General features: G+C 54.1%; 8 protein-coding genes across 8 annotated transcripts; 3 read left to right on the top strand and 5 right to left on the bottom strand.

The window, feature by feature from the left end:
* Positions 1-438: 438 nt before the first annotated feature.
* On the bottom strand, positions 439-2,328 carry CORC01_10352 (GATA zinc finger; the record flags this gene model as incomplete). Its single annotated transcript, XM_022621980.1, has 3 exons — positions 439-1,271; positions 1,321-1,898; positions 1,958-2,328. The coding sequence occupies 3 exons, from the start codon at positions 2,326-2,328 to the stop codon at positions 439-441; spliced, it is 1,782 nt and encodes a 593-aa protein (XP_022471468.1).
* Positions 2,329-6,372: 4,044 nt separating this feature from the next.
* On the bottom strand, positions 6,373-7,704 carry CORC01_10351 (uncharacterized protein; the record flags this gene model as incomplete). The annotated part of the gene is made up of 2 exons (XM_022621979.1): positions 6,373-7,172; positions 7,224-7,704. 2 exons carry the CDS (start codon positions 7,702-7,704, stop codon positions 6,373-6,375), a joined length of 1,281 nt encoding a protein of 426 aa, XP_022471467.1.
* A 1,005-nt stretch (positions 7,705-8,709) lies between these two features.
* CORC01_10350 (SAP domain-containing protein) lies at positions 8,710-10,698 on the top strand (the record flags this gene model as incomplete). The annotated part of the gene is made up of 1 exon (XM_022621978.1): positions 8,710-10,698. The coding sequence occupies one exon, from the start codon at positions 8,710-8,712 to the stop codon at positions 10,696-10,698; it is 1,989 nt and encodes a 662-aa protein (XP_022471466.1).
* A 30-nt stretch (positions 10,699-10,728) lies between these two features.
* On the top strand, positions 10,729-11,199 carry CORC01_10349 (uncharacterized protein; the record flags this gene model as incomplete). Its single annotated transcript, XM_022621977.1, has 2 exons — positions 10,729-11,116; positions 11,147-11,199. The coding sequence occupies 2 exons, from the start codon at positions 10,729-10,731 to the stop codon at positions 11,197-11,199; spliced, it is 441 nt and encodes a 146-aa protein (XP_022471465.1).
* Positions 11,200-13,617: 2,418 nt separating this feature from the next.
* CORC01_10348 (uncharacterized protein) lies at positions 13,618-14,555 on the bottom strand (the record flags this gene model as incomplete). The annotated part of the gene is made up of 2 exons (XM_022621976.1): positions 13,618-13,780; positions 13,864-14,555. 2 exons carry the CDS (start codon positions 14,553-14,555, stop codon positions 13,618-13,620), a joined length of 855 nt encoding a protein of 284 aa, XP_022471464.1.
* A 295-nt stretch (positions 14,556-14,850) lies between these two features.
* Positions 14,851-16,286, bottom strand: CORC01_10347 (carbamoyl-phosphate synthase; the record flags this gene model as incomplete). The annotated part of the gene is made up of 2 exons (XM_022621975.1): positions 14,851-16,032; positions 16,098-16,286. The coding sequence occupies 2 exons, from the start codon at positions 16,284-16,286 to the stop codon at positions 14,851-14,853; spliced, it is 1,371 nt and encodes a 456-aa protein (XP_022471463.1).
* A 2,612-nt stretch (positions 16,287-18,898) lies between these two features.
* On the bottom strand, positions 18,899-20,863 carry CORC01_10346 (major facilitator superfamily transporter; the record flags this gene model as incomplete). Its single annotated transcript, XM_022621974.1, has 5 exons — positions 18,899-19,495; positions 19,633-20,028; positions 20,149-20,332; positions 20,412-20,495; positions 20,610-20,863. The coding sequence occupies 5 exons, from the start codon at positions 20,861-20,863 to the stop codon at positions 18,899-18,901; spliced, it is 1,515 nt and encodes a 504-aa protein (XP_022471462.1).
* Positions 20,864-22,586: 1,723 nt separating this feature from the next.
* Positions 22,587-23,615, top strand: CORC01_10345 (uncharacterized protein; the record flags this gene model as incomplete). The annotated part of the gene is made up of 2 exons (XM_022621973.1): positions 22,587-22,745; positions 22,851-23,615. The coding sequence occupies 2 exons, from the start codon at positions 22,587-22,589 to the stop codon at positions 23,613-23,615; spliced, it is 924 nt and encodes a 307-aa protein (XP_022471461.1).
* Between the last annotated feature and the right edge of the window lie 753 nt (positions 23,616-24,368).

Genomic DNA, 24,368 nt, shown 5'->3' with positions numbered 1-24,368 from the left:
CGAAAAAAACTCCCATTGCCTTGGTAAAGTTCATCTCCCTCTGGCGGCCCCCCTCTGGCGCGCCCCCTTTGGCACGCGATTTCCGTTTACCATCTCATTCGGTTGTTGTAGAGGAAGAAACGCCCGTGTTGTGAGCCGGAAATAACACCCGCAAAGCAAGATGCCATTTTGTGGAGTGGGCGCCAAAATGGCCCAAAAACAACCATCCTCTCCAATTTTGTTTATGGCCCGACCCTGCCCGTTTTTGTTTTTCTCGTTCGCCCTGGTGAAACCAAACGTCGAAAACCTCAACCCTTTCGGTGACGGAAAGACGGCCCAGTCTGCCGCTTTGCAAAATTCAAAAGGAACTCCAAGCCATGACGTGTGTGCCCTTGTTATCCCCGATAAACTCAGTGTCCGATGATCCTTTGGTTCGTTTGTATCGTCATGGTACGTTCATTAGTTGCCCATCTCCGCTAGTTCCTTCTCCTTCGCTGCTAACATCTCCCTCATCCGTTCAGCTTCCCGAATCAGTGCTGCCCTCTTCTCTGCCTTGACTCTCTCGTTTTCTGGCCTGTATCCCGGATTGCTTGTCTGACTGCTCGGTCCAGGAGACGGAAGAGGGGTCATGTGAGCGTTCGAGTAGGATCCTGGGCTCGGTGCGGAAGCGGCCGGCGACATGGCAGATCGTGCGTAATGTTCCGCGGCATCATCGCTACCCGAATGATATGCCGGACTGTCGTCTGCAGTTGTTGGATTGAGGATTGACTTGATCGATGACAGGCGTTTCGACGTATCAGGTCCACCATCTCCAGACGGGTTTCCTTCCGCAGACAGCGACCTTTTCCTCGACGAAGACAAGAAAGAACCGGGTGATAGAGAAGGTTGACGTTCTCCCATGGCGGCGAGAGATGTGATTGGAGCAAGGCGATTATCGTCGTTGAGCGATCCTGAATAGGGGTTCGAAATTCGAGAACTAGAAGATTGATACGCAGCCAAGTCGTGCGATGGCAGCGGCGAGCCTTGCCGATTTGGACGCATAAGGGGATCTGGAAGCATCGTGGCGGGATTTTCTTCCCGACGTCGAAAGCCGAGATTGATGGATCCATCTTCGTTCATCGTACCCCTTTCCGGGCTTCCCTCTGGTACCACACTCTGCGACTCCGAACCCTCAAGCATCTCTTCCGTCCACTCGCCACCGAACGAAGATGGGATGACTCGTTTCCGTCTCTTGATGATAGACTTCTTCATGGTCACAGGGCGGTGAACTCCGTGAAGTTTGTAGTACAGACCTGATTATTTAGCACAATGAAGATTTATCCAGAAAAAGATGGCACGTACCGCAGGCATTACAGATCGTGTGGCCACTTTCATCACGTCTCCATAGTGGGGTGATGGTAGTGCCGCAGTTTTGGCAGGCAATCACGACGGTGTGGTTCGGGTTTTGTGCTTGCTGAATTTGCAGCGCGGCGATGTCGACAGGAGCGACAGGATCGTCCACAGCCATCGGCTCACCTTGAGATTGGCTAGAAGAGCCGCCGCCGCCGCCACAACCTTGCCCCTGAACGTTCAAATGGGCGGATTTTGATACGCGGTTGTTGTACGCAGGACAACCACTGCAGCCTTCCGCACCGCCGGTCCCGTTACACTTTCCGCCACCTGGACAGGTGCCTGACGGCGCCTGTTCCTCGGTAACATACGTCGGAGCTGGAGCGCTGAGATATTTCGGCCCTGGACCTGGCGCTGGGGCGATCTTTGGCGGAGCCGTTCTCGGTGCCGCAGCAACCAGATGCGGGGGTTTCTTGAGATTAGTTGGACGTGAAGCATTTCTCGCCTTCTGATATAGGCCGCAAGCGTTGCATATCGTCGTTCCCTGGGGAGATCTTCTCCACAAAGGCGTTCGTGTTGTACCACAATTACTGTAACTGATCAGCAACCGGTCCAAAGTGGGATGAGAATAAGCCCGTCGTCCTCTTACCTGCAGACTTGACCAGTCTGGCCTGAAGAAGCCGTTGTCGCGGTTGACAGTGCCGGACTGGGTCTCGGTTCTGATCTCACGTCCTTCGGGGAGCCATCACTGGATACTGAGATCGGACTCCTGGCCTGTGATCTTGACGTGGCGTCGCTCGACGGACTACGTCGAGAATTCGGCCGCAGGGTCGCCGGCCCCTCGAGGCTGTCGCCTCGGCCTACTGGACTGGGGCCTCTCGCCTGCTCCACGGCACCGTACTGCCCTCCTTCGCGGGCCTTCGGGGACATGCGTCGAGATGGGAGAGCGGTTCGGATGGTCGATGGGGGCTGCTTCGCGGGCCCCTGTGCCGCCGACGAAATGCCATCGGCCATAGCCATTCGTGGAGAACGGTGTGCTGGTCGAGATGCGATGTACTGCCCGTGAGGTTGTGTTGAGAGCAGCAGAAGACGTGTGATAGTCGAGGCGGAGTGTAAGAGGACCTTCAAGAGTACGAAAAGGGGTATCGAGTACGTTGATTAGAAGACTTCGTAAGGCAGGCAGACAATACTTGGCCCAGAAGGAGGGAACGGTTTCGGAGCAACAAGGAGATAACTAGCGGCGAGGCGGTCGTATGGCGTGTAAAGGAGAAGGGAAGAAGTAGGGCCCGAGTCAAACTTAGACAACCCCACCACGGCGCAAAGGTGGTTCGACGGTCGGCAGTCCGGAGGAGGAGAGGGTCAGGGAATGGAATTGCCCCGTCCACGAGCAGACGACAAGGTCAAGAAGTGGCTGTGGGAGACCGGCTGACGGAGCAAGAAGGCGGAATCGGAGGCCGGGGGAAGGAGCAAGCACCAGAGGGTCGCCACCGTTGATCAAAGGCAACAGAGGTCTCTCTGTAGGTAGCTTTCGATGCCTCTTACGGGGGTACACAGTGTGCTCCCTAGGCCAGGGGTCGGTTTCTCTTTGCTCGACCAAGAAGGGGAGGTGTGAGGGTTGCACAAGAGGTGAAAAAGAGAGAGAGCCAGAGCGTACGGAAGCCTAGGAGGGTAAAGATGGTAATTTCGAGTGCATGCTGAGGAGAAAACAACAGGCGTTGCTGGCGTTGACAGACATGTAAGACACCCTCGTCGACGGGAAAGGCAGTGGGCTCCTCTAGAGAGTTCACCGGGCGGTGAGAGGTGTGACGGCGAGTGTGTTCGGTGGGCTTTGGGGGGAACCGTTAGGCCTGGGAAAGGGGGCTTGGGAGGTTGAAGCAGCCGGAATTATGGAACACTGGAAGACTGGAAGTGTAGTGAACCTGTATTGATCTCGAACAGGGGCAGGTGTTGGTCTACCTTAGTCGAGGCCACAAGTGACAGGTGTGTGTGCCAGTTACAGCAGTAGGGCGGCGATGATGTGAGGGACGAGAGGAACCGCGGCGCTGGAAGTGCGTGAGGTGGTGGCAGAAAATCACGAGAGCAGACTGGACAGCCCACGCTACGGCTCCTGCCTGCGACTAAGCTGCTGCGTCCGCGTCTGGGCCTTCTCTCCCGCTCCCCAATGACGAGTGACGGACGACAAATGGGGGAAAATCGGAGCCCAGGTGTTGGGTAATCTGCCCTGAGAGGTCACGGATTACAACAGATCGTCGCTGATTGGTTGCGAGGAAGAATATCGCTAAGGCACAACGACCAGGGTGACAGGGGGGCTGCAAATCCACCCGCCGGACCAGAGTCCACCACATCCACCTTGCTGCGTCCAACATCGCGGCATTGATGGCACTCGGGCCTTACACAGTAGAGACTTTTTTTTTTTCTCCCTCCCGTGGTCCACGGAGGGACTAATTTTGTTTGGGTATCATCAACTTTACGGTCCACGCGCACCTTATGACAGGAGAGTTTTCTTTGGGGCTGTTCCGTCACTTTGCCTGCTGCCACGAGGCGAGGTACCTCTCTTTCCCGAATACTGTTTCGATATCTGGCTATACTATCTTTCTCTCTCCCAATCCTTTGACGAAAGCAGATCCAGACCGATACACACAACCAAGATCCTCCAGAGTCCACACCAGTCACCAAACATCTGGATCATGATAGCGACAGGCAGGGTCTCTATGAGACGATAAGTTCCCAAAAACCAGGCCTAGTCCCGAACAGTACGGCGTGATTAGCCTCTCCCGGTTGGCGTCGCCCAGACTTCCCTGCTGGGTGCACCGTGCTGGTGCTGGATGCTGGGTACTGGGGGGAAGACGCCGGTCCGCTGCGACTCCGTTTGGCCGACACTGGACAGTGGACACACTCTGATTTGCTTGACTCTGGAATGGATCAATCGGCACGTCTGACGAACATTAGCCGTCTCCATGTCAATGCTGCGCCAAACCCTTGGAGGGGTGCTCTTGTCGTACACCCCGCGGACGGAAAGGACGAAGAATTTGTTGCGGCAACCTTAAAGCCGAGTGTGACTGCCCTGCCAAGCGCAGCATTGGTTCGACAGTTCGACTGACACGCGCGTGTTTGTGAGGTAGACGGTAGCACCAGTCAGTCAATCAGTCCGTTCTATCAGGTCATTTCCCTGTCCTATTTCAGGACATGCTTCAACGACTGATACTGCAATGTGCTGACAACGAACGTTGGAAGCGTCAGCGCTGCTCGTGTAAGAAGAATGCAAATAATCCTATCTCACCTATACGGAAGGGCGGTACGGGGTATGGCAGCTGAAAGCATCACCATTGTGCGGCGTACGAATAGGTGTGTCTGGAAACCTCGTGAGGTTGCGCCGAACCAGGTCCCAGCATCATACAGCTGCATCATCTCTCACATCACCGGCACTCTTCCGCCGGCCGAAGCGAGATGCAGCACCTCGAAGGGGTGGGGGCAACCCAAGGCGAGGCGACCCCAGGGGCCATCTTCTGCCCGCCAGCTCGGTCTCCGGTTCCAGTTTCCAGAACACTCGCCCTTGTGTTCTTGTGTATGTGCTTGTACGGATACGGCTGTATCTACCCAGGCAGCCAGGCAAGGTACCTATGTCGGGGACTCGGTTGTGTGGTTGTGTGCGTGTCTCCCCCAGTACTCTGGAATCGAAACAGGGCTGTCCCCCCAGCTGTCGAATAGGTAAGCCAGCCGCCCCCCAACGATGCAATGCAACACACCCTATGAGGACGGCTCTCCGACAAAGAGCGGACGTACGAATACAGCGAGATGCAGTAAGCCTGGTAAGTCTTGTCGAGTAAGGCCTCGGGGGATGCGACTTACACCCTTCCGCCACCACTAGCGCAGGTGAAAGAAAATCGACCTGGAGGCTGGAGCAAAGAGGATGCGAAATTTCAGTTTCCCCGATATGACAAAGGAAATGGAGGATCCGAGCATTACGTTCAACTTCGGCTCATAGCCTATCAAACCTCCACACGGTATAACACATTACACACGTCCTGTTCCTTCTCGGTACCGAAAGAAGAAGATGGAAAGAACACGACACAAGGACTCCAAAAGGCAACGACCACGGTCCATCAAAACTGTATTAGCAGGTGGGCACACAACCGGAGTTCGGGTCCGAGTATCTGGTGAGCACCCCGTCCAGTAATAATCCACATGAATAAGCTGACAGGGTCCTTGAAAGGCGGTGACGAATGAGGCAATCGGGGGTCATGCCAGTTCCCCCATACCCAAAAACGCCTCCTGCTTTTTTCTTCTCCCTCATGCGAGAAAATACGTAATCCCGAGTTCTGTCAGGGTCCTCCCTCGGTGATAGGACCGGGCAAGACCAGATGATCGATGATAAGTCAACAAACAACAATGCAACCCACAACGGCATTGTGCTTTTCATCCCCCCTCGCCTCGCTCTCGGTGACCGATCCTTCCAACAGTCTACGGCTCCGAGATGATAACGCCGAGCTGCTGCAGTCTTTTGTTATTGTAGATTGCATCTGGATTCAACTGTGAGACGTCGAGCGGGCATCAACCAAGACGAAATTATTGCCGGATCCGACCAAGCTGCGCGGATCTTGTTCGGTGATAAAGGATTGGAAAATCTCATGGGTTGGGGCACTTTTTTTTTTCCCACAGTGCCCAGAAAAATTGTTCCAAATGAGGGGCATACCGAGGCTCGCGTCCATCTCCCGACAGTTATTAGCCAATCGTCTTATTCTGAAATGTCATCCCGGTGTCTTTCACATCATGCCATCTGTTCAGCTGAGCCTGCGGGATCTTCTGGAAAAAAGTAAGGAAGCACGCGTTAGGTGACCGACCCATTGTCCTTCGACATAATAAATGGTAGGTAGCTCGGCAAGCTTGTGTAATTATCATCTAAACGAGTATCTGTATTTCGCCCACCAGTAAACACGAAGGGGGTATACGCATTCCAAACAAGTATCCGTCATACGAGTCATTAATAAAAGAAAAGAAAAAGAGACCAAGGCCTGCAAATGGCCGTGCTAGCCTCTGGTAGCCTCATCCTATCATTTCGTCGTATCAAGCGTCAGGGTCGCTGTCCCCGTTTATGAATGACGAGTTGAAGTAATCCTTCATGTCCATCATCGCGTCTCTTGCGAGGCAAACCACTATAGCAATGGTGATGGCATTCCAAACTGCCTGGTAATTTTTGCTGAAGCCAACCTCGACTTGATAACTAACGTAGGCTTCTTCCCCTTCTTTCGCCGAGTCAATGGTAAGCACCATAACAGACGTATTGACAATGAAAAGCCCATATAGCACCGGCGGTCGACGGCTGTACTGTTCTTCCTGCCCAGCCGATAATTGCCTCGCTGGACTGATGAGCTTCCTGCCCGAAGCTTCGTGCTTCCGGTCATCTTCGTGACCGATCCCGTCGCGTGGAGGGGTCGAAGGGCGCAATGCCTGCGACTTTTGTGGTGACGGCGTCAGATACTTGTCGGGTACAAGGACAACTCTATTGTCCTCTGGGTCGGCATCTTCGTCCTCGTCGTCAGTTCGGTATCCGGCACTCTTTTGTTCGCTGTTGGCAGAATCGACCTTATCTTTCCTCCAGTGAGAGCGATGAGTAGCGGCAGCAGCTTTGAGACGCAATTGCATGTGCTCCTCAATGGCCTGAAGCGACTTGCTGGTGTCCACCATGTCGATGATGAGATTCGGCAAATACTCGAGGCTGTCATATCCCCCATCTTGTTCGGCCCATTTGGCATATTCATGGAGTTCCCTTTCAATTAGAGCTCGTGCTCTATGTCTCTGACGTGTCTGGCAGAAGCCTCGCACATGCGCCGTCAGCTCGATGAGACGAGCAAGTGCTCTTGTCGCTTCATGATGTTAGCCGTCAATCTCTTTCAAATCTGAACCTGGGACCTCACCCTTGAAGTCATTCCCACATCTCGAGTTGATGATGGGCGGGTGCGCATCAGAGCTTGCAAAGAGAACATCCGGGATGGGAATGCCTCGAAAGTCCATGTCCCAGTGGGATGGCAGTAGAGGACTGTACTGCCTCATGTATAAAATCTGAAAGAGTCTGAGCTCTTCGTCTGTCCAGCTGTCACTGCCTGGGAATAATTTCCTTTCCTCGTCCATCTCGTCCAGCTGCCGACTCTCCTCTTCTTTCTCCTTCTCGTTCAAGACATCTTCCTTTCTCTTGGCAACTTTGCGTGGTGTCTTCTTCACGCGGCCAGACAATATTTTGTCTGATGCCGGTGTGCCGTCTCTGCCAGCGCTAGTACTCGTCGGCGGAGTTTCGGTGAGTGGTGTTGCGCTCAGACGACTGGGACCGACTGGTCTGTTGATTTGCGGAGTATGCGCCGGCGAGGTACTCCCCACGGATCCCGAAGATTGTCGAATCATGTCAAAAGAATATGTTGATGTTGACTGAACTGATTGTAAATGGAAAATCAATGGCAGCTTGCCAATTTGGTGGCGAGAATTGAGGCTGGATGAGGTTCAAAAGTCGCTGGCGCTGTGGGAGTTCCGCGCTTTTTGTCATTTCACGAAGGTGCTGTGTAAAGATAGCAGCTGCGAAAATGCATCTCTTTGACGAGTCAATCCTCATTGTTTCTTCATCTCGAAACTTCTATTTTGACTACCTACTTGCAGTGACTTCGCGAACACGCAGGAAGCAAGGAGGTCGCGGCGTCCTCAGGTCGCATTGATCGTGAGTATCGAGGAAGGCAGCAAGTTCCTATTGCATTGTCTGCGACGAATGCGGCGACCCCAAAGGAAAAAAAAAGCCGTTGGTGTCCTCTGTTTAAAGTCGCTGGCGACGCGGTGAGACAATAAGAATTAAGACAAAAGCCGCGCTTCCTGCAGGCGCTCAAGGTATTGCCCAGCGAGCTGTACGGATAAGTAAGTAGGCACGTAGGTATGCCAGCCCGTGCGCCCCTCTCTCTTCTCTTGTGTCGTCCAGTAAATTTTGGTTGCAGCCCACGTGACTGATCTCCCGGCAGATAACCGGCCTAGCGAGAACTTATGGGTCCACTGGCAGAAATGACATCTACGCAGACGGGATCGATCACTGAAGGTGCGAAGAAACCCCTGCACTAGTGACTTCCCTGCTTTCTTAGCGTGCCTGCTTACAGTGGAGAGGCTCTGGTTTGCATGACGGGGCAATTTTTCAGGTCGCGACGACGCGCTTCAGACTTTCAGAGCAATCAAGCGCCTTCCTTGCCTAGGCTCATCACGTCGTGTCCTCCAACTACAACCTGAATTGGCCAACATCACCTTTTCCCATCACGCAAAAATCACCTTAACAAGGCCGAGTACCTTGTGCAAGACACACGCTCGCAAAAGAAATATTACTACGAGTAGCCTAGCTATGCGACAGCTTTTGCGCCGAGCCAGCAATTATTCATCATGAATTGGAGCAAGCAAACCGTCGTTCAACTCAAGGCCGAGTTGAAACGCAGAGGACTCGCCACCGCAGGTCTCAAGCAGGAGCTTGTTGATCGACTCACCAGCAACGACGAGGCCGCTGAGGAAGAGGTTCAGGAGGAGGAAGCCTCTCCAGAGCCCGAGCCCCAACCCGCAGAGTCTTTAGAAGCACTTGCCGACCCTGCCCCCATCGACACCACCACTGAAGATGTCGCCGTCGCCGATTCCGAGATCACATCTGCTGAAGCAGTTGTAACAAGCACACGGCCCATCCCGGAGCAATCAGTAGTCGAGCCGGGCAACGAAGATACGAAGACGAAAGTTCCAGAATCAATCGCCGCCGCGAACCCTACGCCTCCTGGCCCCGCCGAGATAGCGCAAGACGCGCAGAAACGAAAGCGCCGATCTCAGAGTCCTGCCGAATCGTCTGAGTCGATTTCTCGCAAGCGCATCAAGGCAGACCAGGATCGCATCGAGGCAGGCAATACCGACAATGCACCAAGCCCAGAGCCGGCCGGTTTCGCTGGTATCATAAACCAGGCCAAGGAAGTTGTGAAGGACACTTTGAAGGAGAGTCTGGAGGGGGGTAGCAGTCTTCTTGAAGATGTCGCAGAGGATGCAAAGAACACGTTGAAAAACATTGAAGAACTCAATGAGGGCCACTCTATCGAACAGGATCAGCCGACAACGACAAAAGCAATCGCCGAAGAAGACACGGAAATGGTGACGCCTCGGGATGAACTCAACGGAAAGGTGGACGCAGGCTCAGCGGCCGACCATGGCCACCGCCAGGCATCCGTCCATGATGAGGAGCACCCGGAAGACGGTCCGGTCACTAAACAAGGGCGGCATGACATTGCGCCAACAGACGACAATGGTGCCATGGAGTACGAAAGAACGGTGCAGCCAGCTATCCACCCTGCCACCAGAGCTCTCTACATCAAGAACCTAATGAGACCACTCAAGGAATCCATGGTTCATGACCGGCTGGTTGAGTTGGCGACTCCTTCTGGCGCCGAGCCGAACTCGGATGATATCGAAGATGTCTACCTCGATTCTATTAAGTCTCATGCATTTGCTGTGTTCAGGACGACGACACTGGCCTCGCGTGTCCGCAACGCTTTGCATGACGTCACTTGGCCAGACGAAAGTAACCGCAAGCCGCTGTCGGTTGACTTTGTGCCACCAGAGAGGGTGAGGGATTGGATCCAGGAGGAAGAGGCTGCAGGGAAATCCAACAGAAGCGCTCGGTGGGCGGTGCGGTACGACACAGAGGATGATGGATATGTCACCGCCCGCCTGGTCGCTGGCAACGGCCCGGCACCGGCTCTATCTGCTCCCGAGCCAGTCAGAAATACACCTCCTGGACCCGCAGTTAAGGATGTCAACGCCATTCCTCTCGGCCCTCGTGGCGGTCGAGGATTTGAAGGTGCTCCCTTAGGTCCCAGAGGAGACTCGCAGCGTGGGCCTGGTCCGAGACCTCCACGATTGATCGAAAACTTTCCCGGAGGTCCTGTGCAAACTACGCGAGCTCATCCTTCGGTTTCCTATCAGGCCGTCTCAGACGATCTCGTCAGTAGACGACTGCGGAACATGCGGTCTTACTACACTAAAGACATTGACCGAGATATGGGCCCAGAGACTGAGATCAACCGCTATATCTTTGAAGAGGGAGATAAGTTTGTCGACCGCGGTCACGAGAACTTTGTCGGCATCCGACCTCCGCATAGAGAAGCTGAGCGGCGCCGACAGATGGCTGGCGGGGGACCCCCGCCGAGGGGGCCGCCTCCTTCAGCGCGTGGCGGAAGGCGTAGTGGTAACGGCCGTCGAGGCCCCCGGATGGTCAGCGACAGATATCTGCCAGGTATCAACGAGAGCGGTCCCTACCGCCAGGGCGACCGCGGAAACTTTGGCCCTCGTCCCGACAGCGGCCGCCGTTTCCGTTCTGACGATCGTGGCAGCTGGCATTAGGAGCCCGATCCATCTCTTCCAAGTAACCAAATGGTTTCTGCTGCGCATGGTGGTCTAGAGATTAATCGACGGCAAATCCATTGGCCCGGATGCCCCAATCTTTTCGAAAGACACTACTGCACCTGCCGATGGCGTGTCGATAATCCCAACGACGGGCAAAACCAAGTAACGGACCATTTTCCATACTGCAACAACGTCTCCAATGATGGTGTGTGCTTTTGTCCCGCGCGTACTCGCCCTCTGACGCCCCCGTTGGTAATTCCAAACCAACCCGGGTATTCTTCGCCTTTGGTGCCGCTTACACCGGGGACACCGTCGTCACCTCCAGCAATGAGACATACGGAGCACATCCATAGCAAGGCAGGACAAGATGAACCTGAAGCGATATCGGACATTCGGCAGGCGACACTTTCGGGGCGAAGGCCCGATCCACCGGCAAATGTCGCAGAGGCTATTGATGAGATTGAACGAATAATTCGAGAAAATCGTTTTTCACAATGACAACAATGGGAAAGGAAATTGTTCTCGTCTCCCAAAGTCAAAGGGAAAACCTTGGTGATCAAGAGGAACGAGAAGTATTTGGTCACCGCCGACGATCCCTTTCATGCGCATCTAGTCTGCCCAACATCCCAAGCTGCCGTGGGCGGAAGACGAAACAAAAATAGATGGGTCTGGATTGTAAATCTTTTTTTTTTCCTTTTCTTCACGGTTGATTCATAGAGAGACGTGGGCACCCACGTTGCGATACCACAATGCCTGCCAGTGAGACACGGAGGGCTTCTTTTTTTCATCTTCTTCTTCTTGATCTTCAGGGAACTTGATCTCTGTTCAATGGGAGTAGCTAGCTAATTAAAGAAGCTCTTGAACTATGATTGGCTGTTTGATGCTCTTGATGTTTGGCCGGATGAATCTTTCCGATTCAGAGGCAATCTATATTGACGCTCCGCAAGAAATACCGCATTGCTGTGTTGCCGCGCAGCTACGATGAGTAAGGATCATTCCAATCATCAAAATACTGCAGATGTAAAGGACGCGATGTCGCCCCGTGTTGTAATCACCCCCTCCTTACTTTTTGCCTTGAGGGATCTCCACGCTTCCCAACCCCCCTCCTCCTTCTTGTTGAAGAACAGGTGAAGCACTGCATTTCTCGGCCGCCGCCGGTTGTGTCTCCTTTCGATTTGACGCGATACAAGTTCAAGAAGGAGATTTGGCGTCGAGCCGAGCACTCATGGAAAGCGGTCCTTGAAGCACTTGAAGCGCGAATCTGATTTCGTTTTAGTCGAGCCCGGTCGTTTTCAGTCTCGTCCTTTTCAAAGGGTTATAGTCGATAGTACATTCAGCTGGTATGAAGATTCCATGAATGATAATACTGCAAATGCATTTTGACAGCCGTGGCTCTCGTGTAAGTTCTAGCACAAGATGCCCAGACCCCTAGGCAGAGCGAGTACCAGTTCTACGCGATTTATCATGCTATGTTTCTTCTGCCCCCCCCCCCTCTCTCTCTCTCTCTCTCTGTGTGTGTGTCTCTCTCTCTGTCTCTCTTCCGATTGACCTCCCTTCCTACGAGCCTGTCTATTTCTGGCCTCCAACTCATTTTCCTTCGTCTTCAGCTTCTCCGGTCTTCCATCCCCTTTGTAAAATTTACCCGTCTTCGACCACGGCGATTCCAGACGATATTCTCCATGAGAGTAGCCAAAAGAAGACCAAAGGGGATGGGGAAGCCGTGCGATAGTCAGGACTGGTTTGATGCATGTCTATCCATAGGCATGGGCATGATTAATCGAAAACCCTTCCCGGGTTGCCGGGACTGCACTGCTCTTTCCATACCAAGGCGTCGATTTTCCCCAGAAATCTCACTGATGGCCCATCCCAACAGGTCCATGTATGTCAATGATTTTCCAGGGTCGGAAGGCAGTGGGGACTTGTATGGACGTTCTTTAATCTCATTGCAGTGGTATTTGAGAAAGGCCGGCCTAAGAAAATCAGAATCACAACGTGCAAAATTACATAACCAGAACATGCACTTACCAGGCGACATCGTCAAAATATTCCTCATTCATCCAGTTTTCTCCGGACTCCTTTGAAGCATCTCCGTCTTGGCCGTGGTTCCCAGATCGAGCCAGTGTCCTCTCTCTTGCTACACCATCGGTGAGCCGGATGCACAAGTTGAGGTCCAACGATTTTCTCAAAGCTTCCTATGCTGCTCGCTGTTCATCACTGAGAAATCCTGGCGATTGATACGCTGAGTCTTCAGGGCACTCCGCGCTCATGAGTGATCCTTCGACCAGTATTAGCTGTGCCCGCAAGAATGTTACTTTCAATCGCTCTGGAGGTGCATGGAATGGCTTCGCATAAAAGTGTGCCAGCCAGCTTGTCTCCAAGCCTCTTAAGTGGGACTCCAAGAAATACCTTCGCCTGTTGCTACTCAACTTTGTGACGTCTGAACCTTTTTTTTGGAGAGGGAAATTCGCTGTATTTTGGCCGTCCAATTCGGGATTCGAGATGCCTGCTTTTAAGTCATTGACCTTTTTGAGTAGGTCTACCCAGTTGACCGAACGGAAGTCTTCTCTGCATGGAACAGACTTTCCACTTTTCAACTTAACTTTGTGACAATTTTCAGACGGAAGGATGTAGGCGTCTTGCGAAATTACAAAGACCTTATTACCAGCTCCCGCCGTGCGTTGAAATGCATGGCGGAGGTGTGCAGCAAGAGCTGATTTACCACTCGAAGTACAACCACCGATGCCTACAATGAAGTTCTGGAAGTCGGATACCCCTCTTTGTGTAGGGTGCCCACCTGTAGACTCGGAGACTCGCCTGGGCAGATATTGTTGCTCAGGTTGCTTTGAGATGACCCGCGATTGGTCTCCCTTGTCATCTGTGTTCCAGGGTTTCACAGAGCGGACATGGTCAGCACCTTTACTCGATGAGGACTGTGCAAGCGGTAGACCCGACCCCTTGAAGGAGCCCGCTTGCGACGAAGTCGATGTTTGATTTAGCGACCTGGTCGGGGTAGGTTGGAATATAGGTCCTGAGGGCGATCCAGGAAGGAATGCCGACGATAGCGTCTGGGGCAAAGGTGCTGATGGGTTATTCAGAGACGGCAGATGAGGCTGAGCGTGGAGAAGCGGCGGTGAGCAGCGTGTAGGAGGAACATCTCCATACTGGCGAGACATTTGCTGAGGGGGTGGGCAGACGTTCTGCAGATACCGCGAACCATGCTCGGATCGGGGAGGCGGTTGCGGTTGCTGATGAGATGCATCATCCATTTGTCTGTAGCCTGTAGAGATCTCCTGTTGCGGGTGTATGTCCGGCAGTGACTGGTCCTGCTGAGAGACTGATGCCGACTGCGTATCGTGAGTGGCATGTTGCATGGGCTGTGCATGTTTCCTGGCCGGTTCCCCGTCTTCAATAGCTTGTTCATTCAACAGAAAGTTGATCGGGATCCTGGTCTTGTCATCGTCGATTAAGTTCTCCATGACGATATATGTTGAAGCGCCGTCCTGTGGTTGAATATCAACCTCTAGGGTTGACGATACGGATACGATGTGATGAGATCCGACGCCAAGAAAGCGAGAACCAAATAAAACCAAAAAGGGCAAAAGTACAGCTGTGCTTTTGATGCCTGTGGATGTATGTGGCAGAGCGACGTTGACGTTGCTTGTGGCGATGGGTGGACTGGACTTAACGACATCCATCGAGGCACTGACTGGACAGGTCAACGCTATTGCAATCGCTTCTTTCTTTCCGGCTCGCACGATGGCCTTGCCTGCCCTGCTGATCGCCTCTCCCTTCCCCGTTGTTGCGGCCACCTTCCCACCTGACCTGGTACCTGCCTTCGCCGTTATCCTGGTCATTGGCAGCTGCTTGTTCAACATTAAGTCACACAAGAAGATACTGGGGTTGACTGAGAAGTTTCCAAATCATGAACTTTTGGAGTATCAATTTAGGAAAGCAGCTTTCTGAGAGCTGCTATAGAACTGTGGAATAAAAACGGGGAACCATCAAATCCCTCCTGATGATGTGTATGCCCAAGATCCAAAGAGACCCAAAATCATCTGCCGCGACACCCATAACTACGAAGCAAAACCAGAAACCCCATTTTGCACCAGGACACTGTTACCTCATTCACACCATCCACCACGGACACATTTAAGCGGCCGCGGCGAGGGTGGTGGGCTCGACACCGACGCGCTCCCTGCTGAGGATGTCCAGCATGAGCTGGGTGGGGCGGTTGTCCTTGAAGATCTTCTCGTTGTCCTTGAACATCTGGACGTTCTCGAGGTACTTGTCAAAGAGGTAGGAGCTGTCCATCGGGCCGCCCTTGGCCTCGGGGTGGAACTGGGTGGAGAAGATGGGGCGGGTCTTGTGCATCATGCCCTCGTTGGAACCGTCGTTGAGGTTAACAAAGTATTCCTTGAAGTCGCTGGGGAGGGTGGATGAGTCGACGGCGTAACCGTGGTTCTGGCTGGTGATGTGGCACTGGCCGGTGGTCAAGTCGAGGGCGGGAATGTTGTGGGCACGGTTGCCGTACTTGAGCTTGATGGTGCGGGCACCGACGGCCAGGGCGAGGAGCTGGTGGCCGAGGCAAATTCCCATGATGGGGACGGGGGAGGTCTCCATGAGACGGCCCAGGTTGTAGATGGTCTCCTGGCAGTGAGTCGGGTCACCGGGGCCGTTGGAGATGAAGACACCGTCGAAGTTGCTGGCAACCTTGTGAATGGGGTAGTTGTAGGGGAAGACGGTAACGGAGGCGCCACGGCTGACCAAGCTGCGGAGGATGTTCTCCTTTACACCGCAGTCGATCAGGGCAACGTGGAAGCGAGCACCAGGGGACTCAACGACGAAGGGAGCCTTGGTGCTGACGCGCTTGACCAGGTTGATGGCGCCAGGATCGATGAAGCTCTCGTCCTCGTCGGCATCGTACTCGTCACCAATGGTGATCCTAGCGAGGGAGGAACCCTGCTCACGGAGGTAGGTGACGATCTCACGAGTGTCGACGCCCGAGATGGCCGGGACACCCTCACGGGCGCACCAGTTGCCCAAGCTCTCAACGGCGGTCCAATGGCTGTACTGGGTGGCAACGTCGGCTACGACGACACCGGCGCACTGGATGTGAGGGGACTCAAAGTATTTGAGAAGGTTCCACTCATCACGCTGGTTAGAGGGAACACCGTAGTTGCCGATCAGGGGTTGAGTGAAGACCAGAATCTGGCCGCGGTAGGAGGGGTCGGTCATCGACTCGGGGTAGCCGACCAGGGAGGTGGTGAAGACAGCCTCGCCGGAGATGTTGGAGTTTGCGCCAAAGGCTCGGCCTGAGAAGACGGGGCCATCCTAGAGGTACTGTTAGCAGCCTCTTCTGCGTCACGGGGGAGGTAGATATCTTGGCGATGACATACTCGGATGGTCAAGGTGGCGTCGAGGTTGGCGACGGGGTTGGTGGCACGGGTCTGCGTGAAGGGCATCTTGCGGCCCTTGCTACCAGCGGCCTGGTCGGAGAGGAATCGGGTCTGAACTCGGAGGCCGGAGCTCAACCCGGCGGCACCCTTAGCCGCGGGCTTGGTGAAGGTAGCCAATCGGGAGAACATGTTGGCTGAGGTCTAGGTAGAGGAGTTGTAGAGGAAGTTGCTTGTGGGTTGGATAGACACTTTAGGGGCTGGCAGCCTTCCACAAGTGGTCTATTTGGGGGGTAGAAAACATAGTCAGTCTGGCGTGCTGCTTGGAGAGGGGCGGTGAGTCAATCGAGGGTATTATGCTAACCTGAGAGATAATCCTAACGATAGCGAGTCAGCAACCGAAACTTAGCAATATTAAATGAATGAGGAAGCAATGCGTCTTCAGTGCAAGCACGTTCGACACTCAATTGGGCTATGGGCACCAGCTTGAGACAAAGTTTGACAGCGGGGTCGAGAGGTATCACGAAGACCGTGAGCTCAGACCGACCAATGTGAGAAAGACGCCGGCGGGCTTAGATATGTGAGAGAGAAAGAGAAAGGAACATCGTTGGCATACCTGAGAGGTGAAGACTGAAGGACGCCCGTTCATAAGGGCAGCTTGCAAGTGGTCAATCAGTAGAAGAGGATAGTGAAGTGCTCGAGGCGAGGTGCTGGAGGGATGATGGCTGGGTGTATTCTGTGACGAGTGTGATGCACGATGCAGCAGGATATCTGGATCTGGGGGAGGAAAGGGAATAAAAAGAATGGGAAGCGGTGGGAGGAGATCGGGTAGAAAAATAGGAAGCACGAGCGCCGGCACACGGAGTCACACAGAGCAGAGCAAACGGGGCCTTTCCTCCACCTCCACCACTTCCACTTCCACTTCCACCCCGTCCAAGTCCCAGTCCCAGGTATCCAACGTCAAGTAAAGCCATGGAAGAGGCCCACCGGGTCACAGCTAGCTGCAGTTTTTGGGTTGGGCAGGGCAAATTTTTTTTGGAGAGCTTGTCATTGGACCCTTTGGGGAAAGGTCGGGCGCTGATTAGCCAGCGACGGGGTCAACGGGCCCCCCGTTATGAGGGTGCCTCGAGGAGAAACTCTCGCCGCCCAAGCGGGAGCTGCCATCATTCACCAAGCACCGGGCATGGTTCCATGGAGGCAGGTACCTCCCCGCCCCAGCACAAGGGCGCCCGCCCGCCGATGTCGTCCCTTATCGCGGGGCGTTACATAATTCGTCCAGCCTTTTAGCAATTCCGCCCTTTAATCATTTCCCCTGGCTCTTATCAGCCCTGCTTAGCCGAATTGGACATTACATCACCGCCCGCCGCTTTCTACGGACATAATCTGTCCAGCAACAGCAATCACTAAGGTACCTTAGATAATCCAGCCATGCCATTGAGCCGGCATTTACCTGCGGAAATACCCTTTCAACCCAGGGATCGCCTTTGCAGCCGCTTGACACATTGTTCCAGTGCTTCATTCTCCCAAAATTGACGCAATATCAGACTTGGTGGGCTCTTGTCGTCTTACTTTTTCCCTCCCGCCTCCCCATCCCGTCGCCGGATTCGGAGTCCCACCTCCAGGTGCCACCTAGCTGGAGGTGACTGGTGAGTTGACCCCCCTGGCATTGCATTTCTCTGCATAAATCGCCTAAGTGCATCCATCCATTCAATCCACATCTCTCCCCAATTTGGCTAGAACGACTCTCCCTCACTCTCTCTCCAGGGACGCGCATGGCGGCCTATCTCAAGCTCTCGGGTCCTCCCTTGCCAACCAGAAACGGAAACCGTCGATTCGAGTCTCTTTCACCTCCTCTTTGGGGTCCTGCAGTCTACACCGACTCGAGCCGGCGTCCCTTTTGTTCCTGTCTGGTGGGGACGCGTTTGAAAGAAGACAGATGCAGGACCTTGCAGGCTTGCAGCACCCATCTGCTCGGGAACCCCGGCTCGTGCAAGGCGGTCTGTCTCTCAACCAATGACTATAACTAACAAGATTCTGGAGCACGCAACCGCGCCAATATGCGCAGTGCGCAGCGACCATCGTGTTCGAGGCTCTTTGTGTACTGTGGTCTTTCTTTTTCTGCTCTTTCGTCTTTTGTGTTTAGAGTTGCGAAAGTCTCAGGAATGCTACCTCGACATCGAACCGACATATGTTCTCATCGTGCCAGCAGCTGTCCGTTTGACACGTTTGACCACATGCCAAGGAAGCAGTTGAGACGTCTGGCCTCTACTTGAGGTGCGCCCTGTGACGGTCACCCCTCATCACGTGTCATAAGGTTCTCATTCTGTTGGCGCCAGCAGACCTCAAGTCAACACTGAGACCCCAGAGCTTGACCTACTTTCGCGGCAGAGTCTAGCAGAGTCATGATCTTCTCTGACGGTGTACAATAGTACGGTGTCTGCACTCATCCTACAGATTCTATGCGAAGCAAGCTCTCCAAGTGGAGGCGAAACCTTTTCTTGAAGGGCCTCTATAAAGACACAATGGAACCTGAGAAGAGTAGTTGGATCCCAGATTCTCGTGTACTGAGAGAATGAAGACAACATCGGCAGCGCTGCTACGAGAACTACCTGGCGCTGAAGTACGCTTAAGAATCTTCAAAGGCCACGATGTGGACTTTGCTTCAATACTAGGCTTCATCAAACCTCATACGATTCATTTTCTATAAGCTTCGTCAAGTCATACATCAAGTGATGGTGTTCTGCGTGCGTAATCAATATCGTAGACTCCGAAATCGAACTGTCTGTCCCGTATCCTCCTTCTCGTCAGAGGATATACAACCTCACTCTTCTCCCGGTCTCCTCAGCCTCCTCCACCATTCTCCGATTCGCCCTCCCAAGCGACCACCTCATCCAAAACACCGTCCCGATGCACATCGCTGAAAACATCATCATCAGCAGGAAAGCAAGCAGGTATCGCGGATTATCCGCCGGCCGGAAAAAGTACGGGCTCCAAATATTCCCAACCTGCGCAAGCAGACACACAATGGACGTCGCCGTGGCCCTCTTCTCGGGCGCCTCGCTCGCCACGCTCGCAACCCAGCTGAAGATGAGCCCCGTCGACGCGAACGCGCCCGGCAGATACAAGAAGCTGGCAAAGTACCGCGCGGGCCGGTTCGTCGTCGCCGCCGAGATGACGAAGCCCACCATGGCTACGCACATGGGGCCGACGATATGCAAGCCCCGGTCAGCGCGGCGGTCCGATGAGATGGCCACGGCTAGGGAGACGGCGGCGGCGAGGAGGTACGGCGGCGCGGTGAGGATTAAGGTGGTGGTGTTGGAGCCTAGGCGGAAGCCCTTGACGATCGTCGGGAAGAAGCTGGTGAGGCCGTGGGAGGAGAGGTAGAAAGCCATCATGCAGACCTGTCGGCCCATCCATGTCAGTTCAACGTGTTCCTCCTACACTACCCATTTTAAGGGAAGCAGCCTCTTCAAGAAACAGCGAGGGAAAAAAGAGGGGGCGAAGAGAAAAGGAGGAGCAGAAGAGAAAAAAAACTCACAAAAACCCACGTCCTCGTATCCTTAACAGCAAGCCCCAACCCCCTCCAAACGCTCGACTTCTCCTCCTCGGGCACAGAGACCCTATCGGCCGCCATCCGCTGCGCCGCGACCTGCAGCTCCCTCTCCGACAGGAGCCACGAGCACAAGCCCGTCCGGGAACCGACGTAATCCGGCAAAAACGCCAGCGCCGAGAATGCGGACGCGAAGCTTCCCCCGCCCTCGATGATGAAGAGCCACTGCCAGCCCGAGAGCCCGCGGGCGCCGTCGAGGTGCGCAAAGACGGCGGCGGCAATGAGCCCCGAAAAGGCCGTCGCAACGAGCATGCCCGAGTACAGGATCGCCGTGCGGAAGGCAATTTCTTTTTGGGTGTACCAGCAGGAGAGGACGAAGAAGATCTGTTATCGGGGGTCGGAGAGGAAAGGGTCAGACGCGTCCAAACAAACTTGTCCTAGTCGGAAGGAATGCGGAGAGTACAGGGAGCAAAAGGGGCAGAGAAGCATGCGTGTGTTACTCACCCCAGGGAAGAACGGTGCTTCGACAACGCCCAGTATCACTCTGATGGCGACGAGGCTCGAAAAGCTCTTTGCCGCGGCCGTCGACGCCGATACACACGACCACAAGAGCACGCAGAACGGGAGGTATAGACTCGGACGCACGCGGGTGATGAGCATGTTGGATGGCAACTGGGCAACCATGTACCTATGAGCCAAGTGGAAAAGGGTCAGTGACCAAGCCAGACAACTATACCAGAGAGGGAGCAAAAGTTTCAGAGACTCACCCGACGTTGAATATCGCCACGGCCGTGTTAAATTGCTCCCCCTTGAGCCCGAGGTCAGCCTCAAGTTTATTCAATTTGGCCTGCCTGTAATCGCCAGAGCACCCCCGTCAGTCAGCCTTCACAATTTGTCTCGTGCTACTGCGAACAAACACCCATCCTCGCTATCCAGAGCAAAGTCCCAGAAAAGAGGTGACGTACGCGAGACTGGTCCTGTCGAGGTAGTTGAACATGTACAGCGTCCAAATCACCGGCATGAGCGTCACGTCCAGCTTCCGCACCAGCCGCTTCTCCGCCTCCCGCCACTCGGGGCTTGCCATGGCGACCTCGTCCGTCGTGTCGAGCCGCGGTGGCGATGATGAAGGCGACGACGCCGATGCCGACGCGGCGGGTGACCACTTTTCGACCGCGTCGACCGAGACCTCTTCTTTGCTCATAGAAGTGATTTTACCCATCTTGGCGGCCCCGTGTCTCTGGGGGACGGTCCTGATTTAGAGGTGTCGAACTGAGGGTACAGGGCAGATATGAATCGTTAGTCAAAGGGTTTAGACGTGTGTGCAACTTGTATGTTGATATATCGAGTCAAGGTAACCAGCGCCGCGTCTCTTACGGATGTAGCATGTCCATGGCAAGGGTTTATATTCCTCCCCCCCCTCCCTTTGCTAGACACACACACATTTATATCCATCACTCACATGCAGCACATGGCAAAGGTCAAAACAAGCAAACCGCACCACATTGATGAGCCGAAAAGCGAGAGTTCCGGTTACGAGCTTAGCTTCCAGGTTGGTTGCCGGCGGTATCCTCGGGAGTTCAGGTCTTTCAACCTGCTGCTACTGGAGCAAATAGAATCCTGTTATAATGAGGGCGCGGAGTGGATTGGATGGAATAACATTGCTAATGTTCCAGGCTCCAAAGTCAAAATGGGTCCGAATGCTTGAATTGCCAACCATATGCAAAACTCTACAATGTCTTGCGGCTGCCACGTCGGGGGAGGTAAGGATGTACCGAAGTGACGTGAGAACGAAAGTGAGGGGACAGCAAGTCGTCAGTGAAGCTCGGACTCAAGAGCTACATGAGCTGTAGAAAGTTTATTCATTGTACCTATGGACGAGCGTGTGATCGGACGAAGACTTTTGACTCGGCTGATGCGCTTCCGTGAGGGGACGGACCGCTGGGGTCGTGGTGTTCCGTTGATGGTCTCCCCTCTGTCAATAGAATAGCGCTGACTGTAGAATATTTGGCTATTGAGATGCGAATTTCCATGATTGAGGTCTTTTTGGAATAGTAAAAAGGACAGAAGATGGATACAGGCAATACCCACCAAGTATCTATTAGCATACTCAACCATATCCCGGACTCGGCAGTAGGCAAAACGGCCAGGTCCCACATTCAGCAGAGCGGGTGAGATTCCCAGGTCTACATTAAACATGTGAAATACTCTCAGTTGCACACCACTACGTCACAAATTTGCATGCTCTCCAGCCTCCATCCCACCGCCTTTCATTCCCACGTTCCCCCTAGCAGCACGCCGTGGATCAAAGGCTATCCGATTCCCCATCCACGTCACCGACCTCCTCCCAACTGTCAACCTTGCCGCAACGAGACCGAAGCGACTTTGGAATTCTCCTGGACACAATACACAGTGAGTCTCTTTACTATTATTCAGCAAAACCCAGCAGACAAGACGGGAATGATATCCTTCACCATGGCCCACTGTTGTTACGCCGTAATAGTCCCACCTCGCCACAGAACGTGAGGCTCTCTGAATGGTCAGTCGTGGAAATAGACTCTTCCCGCATGTGCCGTTGCCGTCTCCCGAAATGTCCGAATGCCGAGTTGGCCCTTAATTTCAACGGGGGTCGGAAGAAAGGGTGAGAGAGAGAGAGCCACCGGAATGTGGAGATGGGAATAAGTCAACGCATACTAGCCACGCTACGTCCACGGCAGTTGCGTCATGAAGAGGCAACGTCCGATGAAAGAACCCGGATATAAACCGTGTCGTCTCTTGGCGTGCGTCCTCGGACTTTGAATATATTCTGCATGTCTCTGTCTTTTTAACTTTTCTTACAGGTCCTATGTCAGAAATTGATCGACATACTAGTTCTGATCCTATCTCTATTAGTTGAAGTTAAAGAGACTGGATCGAATAGAGTTGATGAGGCCCACCACACCAGAATGTCGTCAAGCAACAACCTCACCTCGGCCCCGATCTCCGCGGCAACAAATTTGAGGCAACGCCTCAATGAAACCGACGACTTGATTCTCCTGCCAGGCGTCTACGATGGCTTCAGCGCCAGGATCGCACTCGAAGTCGGCTTCGACGGTCTTTACATGGTAAAGCCCCTTCTGTCTCTCACTCTCACACCCGTCCCCATCCCACGAATACACAATCATACAACCACACCCAACCCACCCCTTCACTAACACGATCAACCCCAGACCGGCGCAGGAACATCAGCCTCCAAACTAGGCCTCCCAGACCTCGGCTTCGTAACTCTAGACGATATGCGCTCCCACGCCGAGATGCTCGCCAACCTGGACCCTTCAATCCCGCTCGTCGCCGACGCCGACACCGGCTACGGCGGCCCCAACATGGTCGCCCGCACTGTGACGCAGTACGCCCGCAGCGGCGTCGCGGGCCTCCACATCGAAGACCAGGTCCAGACCAAGCGCTGCGGCCACCTGACAGGCAAACAGGTCGTCGACACGGACGTCTTCATCTCCCGCATCAAAGCCGCCACCCTTGCCCGGCGGAAAATCGGCTCCGATATCGTGGTCATCGCCCGGACGGACGCAATCCAGACGCACGGCTTCGACGAGGCTCTGGCGAGGCTCCGGGCTGCCGTCGAGGCTGGCGCGGACGTTGCGTTCCTCGAGGGCGTGACGTCGACCGAGGAGGCCGAGACGGCATGTAAGGCCCTCGCGCCGACGCCAGTGCTGCTCAACATGGTCGAGCACGGCGCGACGCCCTCGTGGACGGCCGCCGAGGCCAAGAAGCTGGGGTACCGCATGATGATTGTGCCGTTTGCCGCCATCGCGCCGGCGTACGAGGCGATTCGCGAGTCGTTGACGAGGTTGAAGGCGACAGGGGAGGTCGGGACGAAGTCTGATTTCTCGCCGAGGAAGCTGTTTAGTATTGTTGGGCTGCAGGAGGCGATGGACTTTGATGCGGCTGCCGGTGGAAGCTCGTATAGCCAGGTATGAAGGGCCAAAAGATCGATCCCCTGGGTCAAGTTACGAGACGAAGATCCGATGCAGGGGATTGGATGATGGCTCACAGAATCCTATGCTGTCTCCTGGGGTGATGAATTGTGCTTGCCATCAACCTTGTTCGTTCATAGCGAGAAGAATGTAGGCGAACTCATCAGATTGTAGGGGTAGGCTAGAATAATCAGCAAACTCAGTACGTGAGGTGCTTATGCTGGTCGTTCCATTCTCGCGTGCCTTGCGCCTTCGCATTTCGAGACCTATCTCCGAGGCGCAACGTTTCTCTTATTCGACAATGAAAATGCTTGCACCGGTTCCAATTGAATGGTATCTTGCGTGCTGGGTTTCACTTGGCTGGCCGGACCGTTCCATTGAGCTTTCCTGTGATGCGTAGCAGTCCTGTAAAGCAAAGTTCCAAACGCAGCGGACGATACCACCACCGTAGGCCAGGCTCCTCGCTCGAGACATCGAGTGGGTAAGTTTTATATCAGCTTGCATTTCCACCCAAAGATCCGATGAGAATGTTGGTTCTCGTTCTCGCTGAACCTCACAGCTGCAGAAGTCAGCCAATTTAAGCCGCAAGACCGTGCAACAGCAGAAAACCAGCGTGACAGGGCCAAAGCCGTAGCTATAACGTATCACTCAAAGCCATGCTGGATTCGGGATCTTGCAAGCCTAGTGGTATGACTCATAGTATGAAAGTATATTCACGCAACTGTAATGTTAGTACATCTTGCCCGAAACATGACG

Source organism: Colletotrichum orchidophilum, assembly GCF_001831195.1.
Source record: "Colletotrichum orchidophilum strain IMI 309357 chromosome Unknown Scaffold_102.1, whole genome shotgun sequence".
Lineage (NCBI taxonomy): Eukaryota > Fungi > Ascomycota > Sordariomycetes > Glomerellales > Glomerellaceae > Colletotrichum > Colletotrichum orchidophilum.
This window is presented reverse-complemented; position numbering and strand designations above follow the sequence as displayed.